At 31.4% G+C, this 17,071-nt stretch overlaps 1 protein-coding gene across 1 annotated transcript in view; it reads right to left on the reverse strand.

Annotated features, from left to right (window-relative positions):
- The window catches only part of LOC129757613 (sodium channel protein 60E-like), a 909,603-nt gene that overhangs the window by 85,007 nt on the left and 807,525 nt on the right, over positions 1-17,071 (reverse strand). The window contains exons 5-7 of the mRNA XM_055754888.1: positions 11,669-11,889; positions 11,495-11,601; positions 11,346-11,425 (exon numbers count right to left, since the gene is read on the reverse strand). Coding sequence (XP_055610863.1) covers positions 11,346-11,425; positions 11,495-11,601; positions 11,669-11,889 — 408 coding nt within the window. The remainder of the gene's footprint in view (positions 1-11,345; positions 11,426-11,494; positions 11,602-11,668; positions 11,890-17,071) is intronic.

The following is a 17,071-nucleotide window of genomic DNA, read 5'->3' on the forward strand; positions in this document are numbered from 1 at the left end:
TATTATAGTCAATACTTGATTTGAAATAATTTACAATTTTTCTTATGTTCTTTTTTTTTATTTTTAGCTCAAAACAAATTTGGGCAGGATCGAGAAAAATCCGGGAAAGTCCCAGGGGGAGACCCGAAAACAGTTGGAAATCAACTATTCGAACAAGCCTATCGTTTAAGAAGCCCTAGAGGATCCAATAGTAAACGAAAATTTGAATAAAAGTGAAGATGATTGATTCGATGAAGTTCAGAGAGCTTTTTAGCTTCATCCGAAAATATTAATAGAGAAAGTGATAAAAAAGCTACATTTTACTGACAAGTTCGTCTTATTGACTAATAAACAGGCCTGACTTTATATCTACAAGATAGAAAAGCTGCCCACCGGTAAAATAAACAAAATTCGGTGGTCAAACCGTGCGCAAAATATTTGGACTGCTAGTGGGGAGAGATTTTGAAAAATTTCGGAATGGGCATCAAAACGAACTCTTAAGCATTCACCTGGCAGATTTCCAGCCAGAAAATTTTCGTTGACAAGTCTCGCCTGTATTTTCCGGACATAAGAAAGGAGAAATATCTGAAATTTTTTATAACTAGTACTTGCGGAGTCTAACGATGTGATTCAATAGGTCCTAAAAAGTTTAAACTCTGTTTTAGTTGGATCTGTGATGGAGTGAAAAAAAATCAAATTTGTCGGTTTTGTGCCGAAAGAGGACCATCGGCTGAATTCGTTATAACTTCGACCAAATAGAAAATTTGGAGTTATTTTGATGGCTAAGCTAGTTCTGGTTACAAAATTTTCCTTTAACATTTTTGCTTCAACAATGCATACATAAAGAATAGTAAAAAAAAAATTGGATTCGATATAATTGTTCAGATGTGAGTTATTCTACATTAATAGTTAGGTTTTTTAAAATTCCAAACTTGCGAATAAAGGTGCTAGAAGTCACCTTTTTTATGAAATTAAAAAAAAAATTAAAGGATTTTGATCTTTTAATTATGAAGAAAAACTTTTTGATTTTGCATGCATAGTTTTGAGCTAATTCTCTTTTAACGCAAGCATAACCATATTAAGCATTGGTGAAAATTTATCAAAAATTGATATATAAAAGTAGGCGATTATGTTTGCAGTTCAAATCAGATTTATTTTCTACTTTTGTAAACTCGATTCAAATTAAGGATCTTAGGTTGGAACGTTGTTTTTGAAGAATCTGATATATAAAAAATGTTAAACCAAAAAACAATGAAATATGATTCCAATTGAATTTTCACTTCAAGATTAAGTACAAGTTCATAGCCAACAAAAATTTATCATTTATTATTTTTTTCATAATTTTTATATTGTGGTTATTATTAAAATCGAAATCTGGATTTTTCAAAGAACAAAATCTTCAAAACGATTCTAAATTTTATTTTATAGATGTGATTTTTCTGGTTGTGTTTCTAAACTGACTCTGATTGAAACAAATATTTAAATTTTGAACCCAAAATCAAAATTATGAAACTGCAATCTCCTGCAATTGGAATCTTTCATAAAATTCTCACATTGATTTTTTAATCTTCATTCTGAAACTTAACTTCATGTTAAATTGTAAGCTGAATTTTCAATTTTATTTCCAGATGATAATTCTTCTCTCTTTACTGCAGAAATCCCGAAGGGGGATAATGAATAAAGTTTGAGGACCTGTATTGAAAAATTCGAAAAATTATTTGTTGAAAGAACGAAAGTCAAACAGTAGAAGATGGGAATAGTATCATCTTTTGTATTCGATTTTTTTTTTTCAATTTACGATCTTTAATAACTGGTTTTCGATTTTGTGCAATTTTGTTGAGTTTGTTGCGTGCTAGCTTTTGTCCAATTTATTGAAAATTTAGATTATGTTTTTTTTACTATTTACCCTTGAAACTTTTTTTTTATCGAAACAATAAAGTCAACTTTAAGTCATATTCTAAGATTCCAATAATCTCTCATTTTATTTTTATAAAATTTGCTCAACGAGTTTGGACGCAAAATACATAATTCTAATGACTCAATTTAAATGTTTGTTTGATTTAGCAAATATATTAAAAAAAAATATGAAGAGATTAGGGTAAATGTACCCGACCTTGGCACCTAAGGCACGGTTTACCCTTTTATTCAAGATTCCAACCTTCCTGTTGAGTGCACAATAGAACAACCTTTGAAGAATTTACTTGCTAACTTGCTTAGAGTTCAACAAAAATATGTTTTCTCTAAGGAACTTTCAGTAATGTGAGCAAAATGTATGCAAAGTAATCACTGCAGTGCTCCAATTACTTGGCCGCCGTACCAATTGTTTGCCGTTTCTATGATTCGATTCTTGGCCACCAGCAATGTGCAATAGATCTTTACCAACGATGCTCAACTGACAGTTAACAGAATCGTTGGCTATTCTGAATATAAGGCCACTGACAGAATGACGTCAGCTGAGCGTAAAGTTCTATGCGACGATGGAACACCGGGCTTCACTCATACAACAAAAAGGCTTTTGAAAACATTGATGAAATTTGGTTGGAAAGGAAGCACAAAGTAAGCTTTCATTTCAAAAAGTCGGAAGTCCAGAGTTTCCGCAATTTTTTTTTTTAAATTTTTAAAACTTTAAACTTTTTACTGATTTAAACAAAGTGATGATTATAAACACTTCAGGTTGTTTCAGAATATTTGTGTATGAACAAGAATCATTGGTTTATGAATGACAACCAAACCTTCATCAGAGCGACCGATTCAGAAACGAATAATGTCCGCGAGTGGTTTGAACTTTCTCTTTTTTATGAACATTAAATCCCTTTGATGAAATCTAAACTAACATATTATGTAAGCAAACTTTTTAAACTAAACCCTTCAAAAAATTTCTCCAATATGTATACAGTAAGTTACTTATGAAGGACTTATAAAATCTGAATAAAGCCAATCAATCTAGGAAAAGTATTTCAGATGACATGGGATTATCTAGAATAGTCCAGGTTTTCAACGTAGAGTTTAAAAAATAAGTTGGTGTGGTCCAGCTGCCAGAATATTGAGATAAAATATCCGTATCTGGGGCCGATTGATTCACATTCCTCATTCCTTTTTTTTAAAAGATTTCACAGTTCATCATTTTTGCGAAGTTTGTTGAGACAATTCCATCAAAATAAAAATCAAAAACGACTTGAATGGGAGTAATACTGAAAGGTTTGAGCCGTGTCAAATAAACGAGTTATTAAAAAAAACGACTTGAGCGTGGTTGTTGTGAAAGTGGTATTGTAACGTTGAATTGAAATATCTTATTTTGAACTTTTCTCATCGATTACATTTTTCCAAATATTGAAAAATAATGCTTAGATTTTTTCAGTTTTTTTTTGGAGAATTTCCTGACTGGAATGCTAACTGGACAAATTCAGGAATTCTTAACCTAAAAACTGATTCATTTACGACATTTCTATGGTTTTGTGCATCATGATGTGTTGTCATTTATAAATCATTGTTTAAATTGTTCCTTTTGATTTTGTATAGACCATAAGTTAATAGTAAAATACTCTAGGAGACTTGCGATTGCGACACATTAGTTTCACTACCAAACAACTATCTTCATATTGTGGAGTTTGGCTTCATTAAGTAAGAAATTGAAAAATTCTTGGAACGGTATTTTAAAATTTTGCCCTTTTGAATTTGCTAGCTGAGATTATGAGCTTCTAGCAAGAGCCATCTCGAATGCCCGGGGCGTTGCGCAGTGGTTTGACACGCCAAATAGATGTTAGAATGTAAACCTTGCTAAAACATTTTTTAATTCGACTCACATCTAATATTTAAAGGAATAATTGGAAACGATATTTTCCTGAACTTCCAACTTCTGTTTCCATGAAAAAAACTAGAACAAAAATCCAAAAAATTAAATCTGAGTATATGGTTTCCAAGCAATAGAAAACGATCCCAAAACTCAATGAATTATGTATTTTATATTCTAAAGTCATAAAATGTCATCAATCTAACAGTTTTTGATGAGAAAAACATCTTAAGTCTTGTGAGTTGCTTGGTTTCACTAAGTGTTTTTTTTTTATTTCGAACCACTGTGTTCTGTAGGAGACCACGTGGTCTCTGTTCGGCAGACTGCAATGCAAATGCTGTTGGCACGCATACCAATGTACCTTCGATTCATGGTTCCCAATTAGCGATTTTTGCATTTGAAATGCTTGGATATGACTTTTAGTTAGTCGAATCACTTATGTTCTCCAACTTATTTCGAAGCTTAAGTTGATAGAAACAGTCTTATCATACAACCCAATTAGTATGAAAACATTTGTGCGTAGTTTTCAATGAATTTTTAGGGAAAACATCAGCTCAAAAATACCTCTTTAATAAACATGTATTTTTTCCAGCTGCCAACACTGGTGGTGTATTTCGATTGAAGTTGCATGCCAAGAAAAGGAACAAAATTAGTTTTAAATTTTTATTCAAAACCTAAATAAATATTCATTCTTTTGTCTTTCTAGTATTTTTTTATTTTTTGTCGAGTTTAACTGTAGGCATGAGTATTTATTGCAAATTTTTCAAATGAATGCCCGCGTTTGAAATCGCATATGAATTTAACAGTTGCACTAGAAAGGTGAGTTCTTCTGATTTTCATACGGTGATTTACAACATAATTGCCTCGGACGCAGATCGAAAAAAATTAAATACTTTAATAAAGTACAAACAATTAAAAAATTCTGAATGCACAGATTTGAAACAAATTATTCTCTTCGCAATTAAAATATATTCAAAATTTTTTAGCTCAATTTGGACCTAAAAAACATGAAAAGGCATGTTGGCATGCCAAGGACCATGCCAAAATAGGGCTCACTTACCCTAATCACCGTAATTTTATGTTTGTAATTTTAATTTATCAGCCTTATCGGTGAAAAGTGATGTATTTTTAAGTAGGGGAACATCTAAGATTATGAAATTTAATAGATGGATAGAACGTTAGATGAAAATGAAAGAGAGTGAAAATGAGCGCGTAGAATTTATTGCGAAACATTATTATCACATATCAAATTTTGATCCTCACGGGCCAAAAATTTTTTTTATAGGGTTTTTTTTATACTACAAACATATTTGATTATTCTTTTTTACTTTACATAACAATTTTTCTTATTGAATAGAAACTATTGTAAATACATTCTTGAATCTTTGAAATGATAAGCAATATTCATATTAAGATTGCTTTAGTAACAAAATATAAAACTTGAAAACTTGAAAATATTAACAATGTTAAACAATACACCAAAAAATATGAAATTCCCTGAAATTTGTTTTACTGGAAGATTACAGAAAAATAAATCTAATGAAAATCCATTCCATAATTTAACTTCTGTGGATAATTTCAAAAAATAGAAAACAGGTTTTTTCATTAAAAATATGACAAAATCAACTCAAATTATGCTTTATATTTGTAACTTCTATCAGCTGAATTATGTATTCAAAATGAGTTGGCGAAGAATTTGAAATTTTTAAATTGACCGATTAATCTAAATTATAAGTAAGTATCTCTTGCAATTTGATTTCCCAAAGGATATATCCATCTTAATAATTTTATCTTGATTGTGAAACTCATTTACGAGCTGAATCAGAATTTTGAATTTTTATTATTAATCTATATTCTGTACCTGAACTGAGCATTTTTTTGAATCTGTTTCCGAATTTCAAAAAGATTTCTGAAATATACAGAAAAAAAGATTTCTGAATTTACGCGCCAAGAATTGAAAGTTGTTTCAGACTCTCAATCATGAAAGTAAAATGTTGATAACGTTTTGAGTTTTAATTTGAATTAATATTCTTTTTTAACACTAGTTAACAAAATTTAAAAAAAAATCATGAACCTTGGGGGCTCGACTGACCCAAAATTTTAAAGTAAAATCGGACGCTGAATCCAAAAATGAAATTAAAAAAAAATCTCAGAACAGTTTTTGAGTAATGAAATACTTGTACTTATATTCCTATATCTCGGACTGCATAACATTAAATTTGAATCTATTTTTTGAATATTGAATTCATAATGACTACATTTTACGCATTGCGTTTCAAACGACAATTTTCAGCCATAATACAATCTTTGAACTGCAATAACTTTTTGATTTTTAGTCCAATCGTGTAGCAGTCTTCGGGTGAAATATATGTCTCAATTAAGGTTTTAAGAAAAATATTTATAAAAAACAATCAGTCAATGAAGAAAAAAGTTATCAATGACAAACCAACTAGTATTTTTGGGGTTTCTTGAGCAAAATACCTTAAAATCTCATTCACGTTTGAGACTTAATAACTTTTTTGTTTTTTTTTTGTTTTGTTAGTTAAGGCTTTAAGAAAAATCTTTGCAAAATTCAATGAATCTATGAATATAAAGAATATTAATGAAATACCAGGTTTTTTTGCTACTTTTGAGCAAAATACTTTAAATTCTCATTTACGTTTGAGACGCAAGGAACCCCTCTCCATGGTCAGATTTTACTGAAATTGGGCATGTGACTTTTAATTGAGTTAATGATTAATTTTAGCTTGGAATGAGTGAGATTTATCATGTTTAATTCTTCCTATATTAAGATTAGTACACTGCGTTTCGCTAAATAACTAAAAAATGCAAATCTTACTGTGTAAGTTAAATAACCATAACTTCTTCCATTTTCAACCTATTTTGATAAATAATCTTTGTTTTGAATAAAAATATACGGTCCATAGAAAATCAGATTTCTAAAATGTTACTATCGAGTTTAAAACTGCCGGTGAAACAAAATTTTCTCTTAAAAATGCATTTTCAATAATTTTTGCTATCATAAATTCACTAATATCAACAATACTGTTGATCAAACACAAAAATGAAGTTCAGATGATTCATTGCAAATTTAAATATAGAAATATACAAAAAAGAGATTTCAAATTCATATTATGCAGTCCGAGATATTTGAATATAAATACAAGTACCTACTATTTATATTTTTCTACAATTTCATTTTTGAAGCATAATTTAAAAACTGTTCTTCTGAGAATTTTTATAATCTAACTAGCAGACCCGGTAAACTTCGTCTTACCATGTTCAATTTGGCGTCCAGTGTCTATTTTTCCTAGTTTTCTTTACATTTCCCTTCTTTTCCTTTACTCGAATCGTCCCGCTCAATTCTATCAAAATTAAACCAAAGAATTTAAACTCAATGGGTCTTTTAAAATCCAATTTTTGTAACTTGTTCAATGAATAACTGTATGTTGATAATATGTGCGTTTCATTTGCTGTATTCCATTCAGTAAATTTATTCCGTTTTGTTATATTGTTTTTAATATCGGGACAATTTTTGGACTATTTGCCGAATATTTTGCCTAACGCAGTGCATTTACCTCCCAATTAGCTTTGGATGGTGTATTTTTTAGAGCTGAAGAAATAAAAAAACATAAGAAAATTTTTTTTACTGACCATTTTCAAACAGCTTTTTATTCACCATCCTCATCCTTCGAAGCAGTTTGAATTAAAATCCATATTTTCACCAAAATCATTTCCAAAAAGATACTTAAGTTATAGACTTTACACATTTCAACTTAAAGTATTCCCAAACAGCATTAAATCTGGTGATTTTGCGTATTGCAAATTCCTTTTTTTTATTCAAGCAAAAAATGCAAATTAATTCCTTTTAATTCCTTTTAATTCCTTTGAACATTGAACAAAGAAACTATTGGTTTTGAAAAGAGGAAAACATATGTTTAGATATATTCACCCATTATTCTAAAGATTTTAATTAAAGCAGTTCTGATTTCAAAATTTTCTGAACATTGTTGGTGGTGATCTGCGATTTCATTTAGGATTACGTTATATTTTTAAGATTTAATAACATTCAATTGAAAAGCAGATTTTTTTAAATGTTCAACCAAAAGACCTTGATTTACAAAAAACCTTTATAATAATTTTGAATATCCGCTTCAGATTCAACACTCAGGATATCCTTTCTGGCCATTCTGGAGATAAAATTCTTAAATTGTAGATGTTTCATATAGCTAAATGACGCGTTTTCACTTATTCCACCTAAGAAATTACAGGAATTAATATTATTTTTAACGCTTTCAGGTCATATTAAAAGTTCATCATAAAAATCTGCTGCCCCTGGAATATCAATCACAAAAAAACTTTTCAACAAAGAAGTGAATCAAAAGTCTCTTCTATATAGCCAAAATATGTAAAACAAAAACACACTTTTCATGTTAAGTTTGTACTTGAATTGTGTGTAAACAAACAGTTAACGTGTAAACAGTTTTTTGGTGAATGATTTTAAAAAAGAGTTAAGTTTATTTAATCACATTTTTTTGGGCCCAACAATGATTTAGATGAAGAAATATGTATGAAAATGTATACATTTTTTGTAAAAGTTGATAGTTTGGACTTGCTATAGTCTACTTTCTTATTTGGAAATTCATCCAGAAAATGCATATCCTCACTTTTTGTCATTAAAAAGTAGATTATTTTATTGATAACTTCAATTTACGTTTGCAAAAAATCAAATAGTTCATTCGGCCTTTTAAAACTTCAACCCTATCTAGTGCTATCTAATCTATTTCAAAGAACAGACTCTTGTTGAGAGGACGAATGACCAGGTTGGTTAAAATCCTCTATAAATATACAAAATAGAATAGAATAGATTCTTGTTCAGTTAATGTGTCTAGCGTTCTAGGCGAATTGGATTATACGAAATTTAATGTAAAGCTTCCCACTTTCTTATTTTCAAACGTCCGCAAAGTGTCATAACATTATTTCATATTTATCTTTACCAAATTCATTTTTTTGGACAACAATTTACTACTTAAATTAACACGAATTAAAAATGGTTTTAATATGGTTTAGGATGGTTTTGATTCGATCGATAAAATATCAATCCGTGTCACATCTAGGCGTTATATATTACTAACGAGCCTATAGTAAACAAAGAGACGAAATGTCACAATTGGAATTTTTCCTTTTCTGTCAGTGTCATTCCAATCGAGCAGAACCAAGCAGTCTTAAAGGCAGCCCTACAGCAGGGTTGCAAGCTCATTATTTGGAAAGGGATGAGATGGCGCCTCTTTGTTTACAGTCTCTTTATATATTACCATGTGCTGTGTACAAATAAGCAAGAAAAAAAACACATCTAGGTTGCATATCACCCCCACGTGCATAAGAAAGATAGGTACTTGATTGAGAAATAGGCGCCTAATTTTTAAATTTTTCCAGCGATCAATGAACAGTATGCTTTAATTACTATTATCTTGCAACGACGTTTGCTAGCGACGCCTCGCCCATGAGGACGAAAAACAAACTTCTCGAAGAAAAGAAAATCTCTAAAAATGGATGCCTGACTTTTCAATTTCAGATTTTGGCAAAACAAATATTATATGTTTTATCCGATCAGCAAATTGTCAACCTGAGTCACATCTAGGCGTCATTCATAACCATGTGCTGTAGAAATGAGCTAGGAATCAAGAACAAAAAAATTACATCAAGGCTTCATATCGCCACCACTTGCATTTAAAATATGCTTGGTTGAGAAATACGCGCCAAAATATTCTCACTGATCAGTATGCTATGCCATGGTTACTATCTTCTAACGACGTCAGGTCGCGACGCCTCGACCTTGGAAACAAAAAACAAACCGCCCAAAGGAAAAAAAAATCTCGAAAAAATGGAAGCCATGACTTTGATTTCATTCAAAAAACTACAAATTTAATAATTACGGACAATTGATGCCACTTTGTGTTGTTTTTATTCGATATAAACCGATTCGCATGGCTACAGAATATTCTAAAAATAATTTCATTCGAATCGTTTGGGTCATTTCGGAGGAGTAGTACTACAAACACCGTTACAAGAGAATTTTATATAATAGATTTCCGGATTCAGCGCTCTATTGAACATTAAAAGTGATCTTCTGCTTACTTAGTAAAAAATGCTGTAAACATGTGATTTTTAATTGAAGTGTGAATAACATGAAAAAAAGATGAATCTGATTCTGAGTTTTCATTTCTGGATTGCTATTTGGAAGCTTTATAATATTTGAATTCTGCATATGAACTATTTTTTACTAATTTTCAATTTTAAAGAATTGAGTTTGACAGCTTTGAATGAATGTCATGCAAATAGGATAGTTTCAATTTTATTTTAAATAAGGATAATTATTATCTAAATCTAGCGTGCGTTTCCTCTACGTCGTATGAAACATGATCAATATTAAGCGATAACGGCTTCAAAATTAGAAAAAAGACTTTAAAATTTGTATTTCACAACAAGAATATGTTGTCCAGAAAGCAAATATTCTAAATGAAAAGATGTTGCGGCGTAATGAAAGCTCACGCGTGAAATATTGAAAAAGCATGTGAGTTTCGAAAGTCTTAAATCGAATTTTGATTGAAATGCAAAACCAAATTTGAATGATTTCAATATAGTTTTTCATTTCTATTTTCTAATGATTATTCGAACCGGAAATTTAGAATCCCAAACTGGATACAGAATCCAAAATATGAAAGCAGAAATACAATTAAGATTTCGATAATATGGAACCAGAAAATTTGGAATGAGTTAAATGTCATTTAATATTTAATTTTTTTTTTGCAAGGATTTTCATCCGTTTGGATGATTCATCCCGAATTTAATATTTAATGTTAGGATGCGAGTTTTTATCAATAAGAAAGAAAATTTTGAAAATGAAAGTATAATTCTGAACCTATGATAAGTTTTCGAGGTTTTGTCATTATCTCCGAATTACTCTTGAATAACCTTTCTCAATGATCAAAATATTATGAGGAATTTCAAATTTTGAACATAGAATAGCATACTACGCTTGCTTTTCTAAACCCTATTTGAGGGAGAAGGGTTATTTGGTACTAAATTTCTATTAACAGAGTTAGTTAACAGAAAAAAAATTCGTTTAGCATTTTTGAATCCTGAGGTGGTGGTTTTAACCATGTATTGAAATAAATATTTTTATTCTGATTTTTTAAGATGTCAAACATTTTAAAGTTATAAACAAGATCTTCAAGTCACGTTTTGTTGAATTTTTCAAACAAACTCAAAAAAATATTCTTTTCAAATTTTTTGAGACTACAGCTTTTTTCTATTTGGCACATTTTTCTAAACGATTAGATTTAAGGCGACATTCCGATTTCGAGATATAGCTAAGGAATCAAGTTCTCCAGGGATCAAGTATCCTCATTCTCCCCTACAAAATGACGAGTTGCTAAATTTCTCATAGAAGATGTGATAAAATCAACAAATGGGATCAAGTATTAAAATTCTTCCCTACTTATGCATTTTCGGTTAAGAAAATTGACACTAAGTTTTAAATACAGTGCAGAGAAATAGAAAATATGAAACTCACATCCGCCATTCCTCGTGGGTAAAGTTCCAGCCTTCTGGAACATTTTTGACACATTTGTTCCGCAGCTCGCCCATGTACACCTGTGGATAAATCCCAATAAAAATGAAATACAGCTCTATCTTCCTTCAAAACTAATTGAAATTTCTTACCTGAAGTGCAAAAAGAGCGAACACCATCAGACAGAAGATGGTCAGCGTCATGACCTCGGCCAGTTGTTTGAACGAGTGCAACAACGCATTGATGATAGTTTTCAACCCTTTTGAATAGAAGAAAAATTGTATTTTAAACAATTTTATTTCTAATTAATATTAGAGTTATCTTACCGGGCATTATTGAGACCGTTTTGAGGGCTCGTAGCACCCGGAAGGTCCGCAACCCGGCCAGATTGCCGACGTCCATGCCGAGCGTCGCGTACCCGCTGGTGATGACCACGAAATCAAGCCAATTCCATGGATTGCGCAAATACGTGTACTTGTTCAGGATAAACCCCTTAGCTATAATTTTGATTATCATCTCCGCGGTGTAAATTGCCAAAAATATATATCTGAAAGCGAGAAAAATGAGAAAAAAAAAACCAGGATAAGTGAAAAACTTTCTCCCCAAGGACCGCAAAAGCATTCCAATTCAAGGATCGGAATAAGTAATTCAAATTAAAATCGTTTGCCATTTCGATGGAACGGAAATACGACACGAGATGGAGTTAGCAGACCAATATACATGCATATATAGGTACGACATTTAGGGCGGGAAAAAGTTGTGCTCGTAAAGTGGCGATTTTACTGAACAAACATTTTTCGTATCGAATTTCCCAGCAGCAGCAAGTGTTGTTGGATCAGAGGATCACCAGTATTCCGATTTTTTTCTCCAATCCACGCTTTTATAGCTCAGATTTGTCCACCCACTACCAGCATCAGGATAAACATCAGCAGGGAAAATGGAATCGAACCGAACAAAACCCACTGATTGCTTTTAATTGGCACTTTGGGGTTTGGGTTGAATTAAAATCTCGATGGCAACAAGCAACAAAACAACATCAGAACTCTCTTGAATCAGCTAGCACGAAATTCCATAATTGCATTTTCATAGTTTGTTTTTTTTTGCGTTCGTTGCTTGTCGCCGGATTGTTGGGACTCGTTTTTCACCGGTATTTATGTTGTCAGTTTTTATTTTACATCGAGAGGTGCGGATTGCGGATATTGGAATAAGGAAAGTGAGTTCGACGATGAAATTTAAAAATTTAATACCTTGGTTTTCGGAGCCTAGTTAACTTTCTTTAGTTCTTATATAACTTCACTTGAGTTTAATTTTTCAAACTTGATTTTCCATAGAAATTTAAATCAATGCGGATGCTGTAGCTGCTTTTAACTGTCTCTTCTTTTAATATCCAAATTTTATCTGTTTTTTTTTTCATTCCGTTTCTTTTCTGCTCCTCTGCTTCCTTTTTTTTAATTTTTCAATAAGTTATTTTCCTCAAGTTCTGACGGTTTTAATATAAACAATATTTTTTTGATTTTGAAATATGGTGGGAAATCGTGGGCCACCAATTCCAAATTGACCAAATAAAATGCAAAGTTTATGAGTTGACCCAAAACCGTAATTATAATTGATTTTATTATTCCTAAAGTAATTTCAGATAATGAAATTTTAAAAAAAGTTGTGTTGTTGATTATGATCGAATAGTTTCGAAACCCTGGCTCGCGAACGTTGCGTAAAAATTGCTTCTATAGGATGGTCAAAATATTTTTCACTACTTTTCATTTAGCATAAGAAAACTTTACAGATAGGAATAACTCATTTTAATTTCTGAATGTTTATAAAAACAAAAAAATGTACATAAGTGGCCCAAAATACCCCACAAAATGTGGCCCACGAATCCCCACAAGCTATGATTTGCAAATTGATTGCGTTTGTGTGATTTATTAATGTTTTATCAAAAATTCCTTTTCCACGTGAAAGAACATGACAAAACTAAGATCATAAGCGTATGAGCATATTTTTGTTATGAACTTTAGGTTCCTCATCGAAACAGTTGGCAGGTGATTAATTAATGTTAAATGTAAAAACTGTTATATGCAATTTTTTTTAAATCTTTTTAAGCTTGATAAATAAAAGAAGTACATTTATGATGCGAATTTCAGTCAACAACATGTAGAAAAATATGCTTACGCAAAGCGACGGCGATGACAGTTGGATTGAGATTTTTATCTCAACACACATCTGAGATAGTAGGAGTGGTCCACATTTCCCCATGGCCCACGATACCCAACTCTCCCCTACCTATTAAAATTTAAAAAAAATTATTCGAATTAAAATCGTTATTATTCCCTTAAAATGTTATAATACTTATGTGAATCTTGAGAAATATAAGTAAATATTTCTAGGTGAAAAGTTCTAAAGGTAAAAAGGTGAAAAGAATTTGAATCTTATCGAAATGTTGAAAAAACAGTGTTTCAAGATCTTGTCATACAAGCTTTGTCATTTTTGCTGAAATTTATAAAATGAAATAATGTAATTAGATGCTTTAAAAACATACGTCTTTTCTGATGCAATTTTCACCAATCTATGCTGACTTTGAACGTATATGTATGTAACCCTTGACCGACTGATTCTTAATGAGTAAAATGATAGAAAAACTCTTAAATAAGCATTATTCGGGTTTTTGTAACAAGTTTTCCATCAAAATATCAATTAATCACGTAGTTTTTAAAAGTAAAATGTGATCTTGAGTGAAACAATCTTTGATCTGGAGCGGAACTACAAGCTTCCAAAATGCCTTATGCCCCATATCTCACACACAGTTTTCACCCCTGAATGTATGCAGCAATAGACCGCTGCAAAAAATGACTTTATGCTCCCATATGTTTTTGTCGATGCCTTATGGGTCATCAAGCATCAATGTAAAATATTTGATGAGTTGGTAGATTCCTGAGTTAGCGCAAGGCGTTTAAATTTGGTATGGAAATTTGTATGGAAGAAGATATTTTTGCGCATTAAATCGTCCAGAAAGTTCAAATCAGTTTGAAATTATGTTGATCTTTGAATTTTGGTTTTGAGTATTCTTATGCTTCATTTTTTGCTAGCATAATAAGGAGCTAAGCATTTCATGAAAAAAGTTATAACCATTTCAAAATAAAAAATCTTAATCCATTGAAATGTATTTAAAAATGGCAGACTTGGCTTGTTACAGCTTTTAATAATTTCATGAAATGTTTTTGCAAAGGTTAAAGTCTGCTTCATTTAATATTGGAACAAATTCTTTTGCTCATTGTGGCGCTCCTAGTGGACGGATTTGGAAACTTTTTTCACCCACGTGTCGGGAAATTCATTACCTTTCACCATGTATTTATGTCATAACACCAAACGATAGCATTTTGTAAACAACCGCCATGGAAGCCGAACGGAGAGATCAAATTGTGCACAATTTTCTTGTAAATCCATTGTTGTCGGCATCGAAGCTAGCTAAACAGCTTAAAATGCCCAGAAATACCGTATGGCGTGTTATCAAGCAGTACAAGGAAACATTGACGACGGCTCGGAAGCCGCATTCGAAGCGTCGGAGTGGAACTGTCGACCGGAAACTGCGTGGGAAAGTCATCAAGGTCGTCAAGAGGAATCCCAATCTTTCAGACCGCGATTTGGCCAATAAGTTCCAGGCCGCTCACAGTACGGTGCGACGAATTCGTCTCCGGGAAGGAATAAGGTCATTCCGAGCCAGCAAACAGCCAAATCGGACGCTGAAGCAGAACAATGTGGCCAGAATCCGTGCTCGAAAGCTGTACGACCAAGTGCTGGCCAAGTTCGACGGATGTAAAGTCTGCTTCATTTAATATTGGAACACAAACAATTGCGTGTAGTTCAGTCATTTATTAACGAATTCATAATTTGTTTTTCATACAAATGTAGCATTTTCTTTACTCTTTCATAAACAAAAATTAAAAAAATTATTCATTGCTGTTTCGAAGAAATTTTCGTACTCGTACTCGTAAGAAAACTGTGCACAATTTGATCTCTCCGTTCGGCTTCCATGGCGGTTGTTTACAAAATGCTATCGTTTGGTGTTATGACATAAATACATGGTGAAAGGTAATGAATTTCCCGACACGTGGGTGAAAAAAGTTTCCAAATCCGTCCACTAGGAGCGCCAAAATGAGCAAAAGAATTTGTTCCAATATTAAATGAAGCAGACTTTATATAAATTAACAACATTTTTGGGTATGCAAAGCCATTTTTTGCGATATTTTATTTTTATCCTACGCTTAAACAGCTTTCAAATAGCAGTCAAAAATGCTAAAATTAAAAAAAAAATAATTTAATTTTTTTTTGTTTTTGTATAACATCGAATATCTTTTCTAGGGTAACAGTTAGGTTTGTAGTTTGTTCACAAGAAATGTACTGCCAGAATCTCAAGGAATATTAAAAAATCAAATGTTATATTTTTTTAAACTTCCAGTACATCTTAGGTGATTTTTGTAAGATCAATTTTGGTTTTCCATAAAAAATTCCATACAAAATTAAAACCCGTTGCGCTAATTCAGGACTGAACGAATCGCTTCCAAAATTTTTATTGCTTTTTCTGGCAGTCAAAACAACCCGAAAATGTTATGGGAGGTGAAAATTTTACAAACTTGACATTTTCATACAAAGCTTGTTTGATGTTTACACTTGAGCTCGAATTCATGGAAATCGTTTTGGGATGTAATTGTTTTTATCAATTTTATCGTGATGCATAAAAAACTGGAATTTATTATAAACTTTATTCTATGAATGATTTGTTTAGAGAAAGCTTTCCGGAATCACAGACATTTCACAGAATTTTGAGCAAATTTTCATCACAGAATCTATGTCTCAGAACAGAATATTTTGAAATATTCACAGATTTCACAGAATTTTTGAATTTTGAATGGATTTCCAAAATTATAGTTTTTTTATATATAAAATTTAGATTTATTTACTTCAAATTAGAAAACAATGATAACCCAAGTAACACTTAAAGTTTTATAGCAGGCTAATAGATAAAGTTTTGGTTTTATAAGGGGAGGAGTCTAATAAAACTATCGGTGTTACTTGATAAGATTTTTAAGGCAAACTGACTTTACACAACTAAACTATGAAAAAGGCTTAATTTGTCATGAATTTTCAACGAAATTAAAGGAAATAGCAACACAGGAATCCATCACAGAATTTTGAATAGAATCACACAAAATCAGATTTTTTTTCTCAAAAACATCTTGATTTAGAGCAATGTACAGTTTTCTTTACCAAATCTGTAATTTCAGACATACTTCTTTTTTTTATTAAGGAGTGTATTTGAAAAAAATGCAACACTTTTTAGTGAATAATTTTTGGATGGATGGATGGAATTGATGAAATTTTCAGCGAGTTTACCTGATAATGTCATGTATACATATGCAAATTTTTGTGATGTTATGTTCAGTGGTTTTTAAGATAGCGTCCAATGCAGAAATTTTTCGACTTCAATTTTTGAGTAATAGATACGTTCGCCATCTATGATGCACTACGAATTACCTTTTTTTCAAATCAAGGCTATTTCAGATTACGTTTGCTGTTTCCTGGAGCTTGACCTTCAGAATAACTCAAAATTTTTAATAAGGTACAAGTTATAACAAATTTAGTCGATTGTCCTCTTGGGGCACAAAACAACATATTTGACTTTTTATCACTCCACTATAGTATTTGCGTAATTCCGGATCCAACTGAAACAGAGT

The sequence above is a fragment of the Uranotaenia lowii genome, chromosome 3 (genome assembly GCF_029784155.1).
Source record: "Uranotaenia lowii strain MFRU-FL chromosome 3, ASM2978415v1, whole genome shotgun sequence".
Classification (NCBI taxonomy): Eukaryota; Metazoa; Arthropoda; class Insecta; order Diptera; family Culicidae; genus Uranotaenia; species Uranotaenia lowii.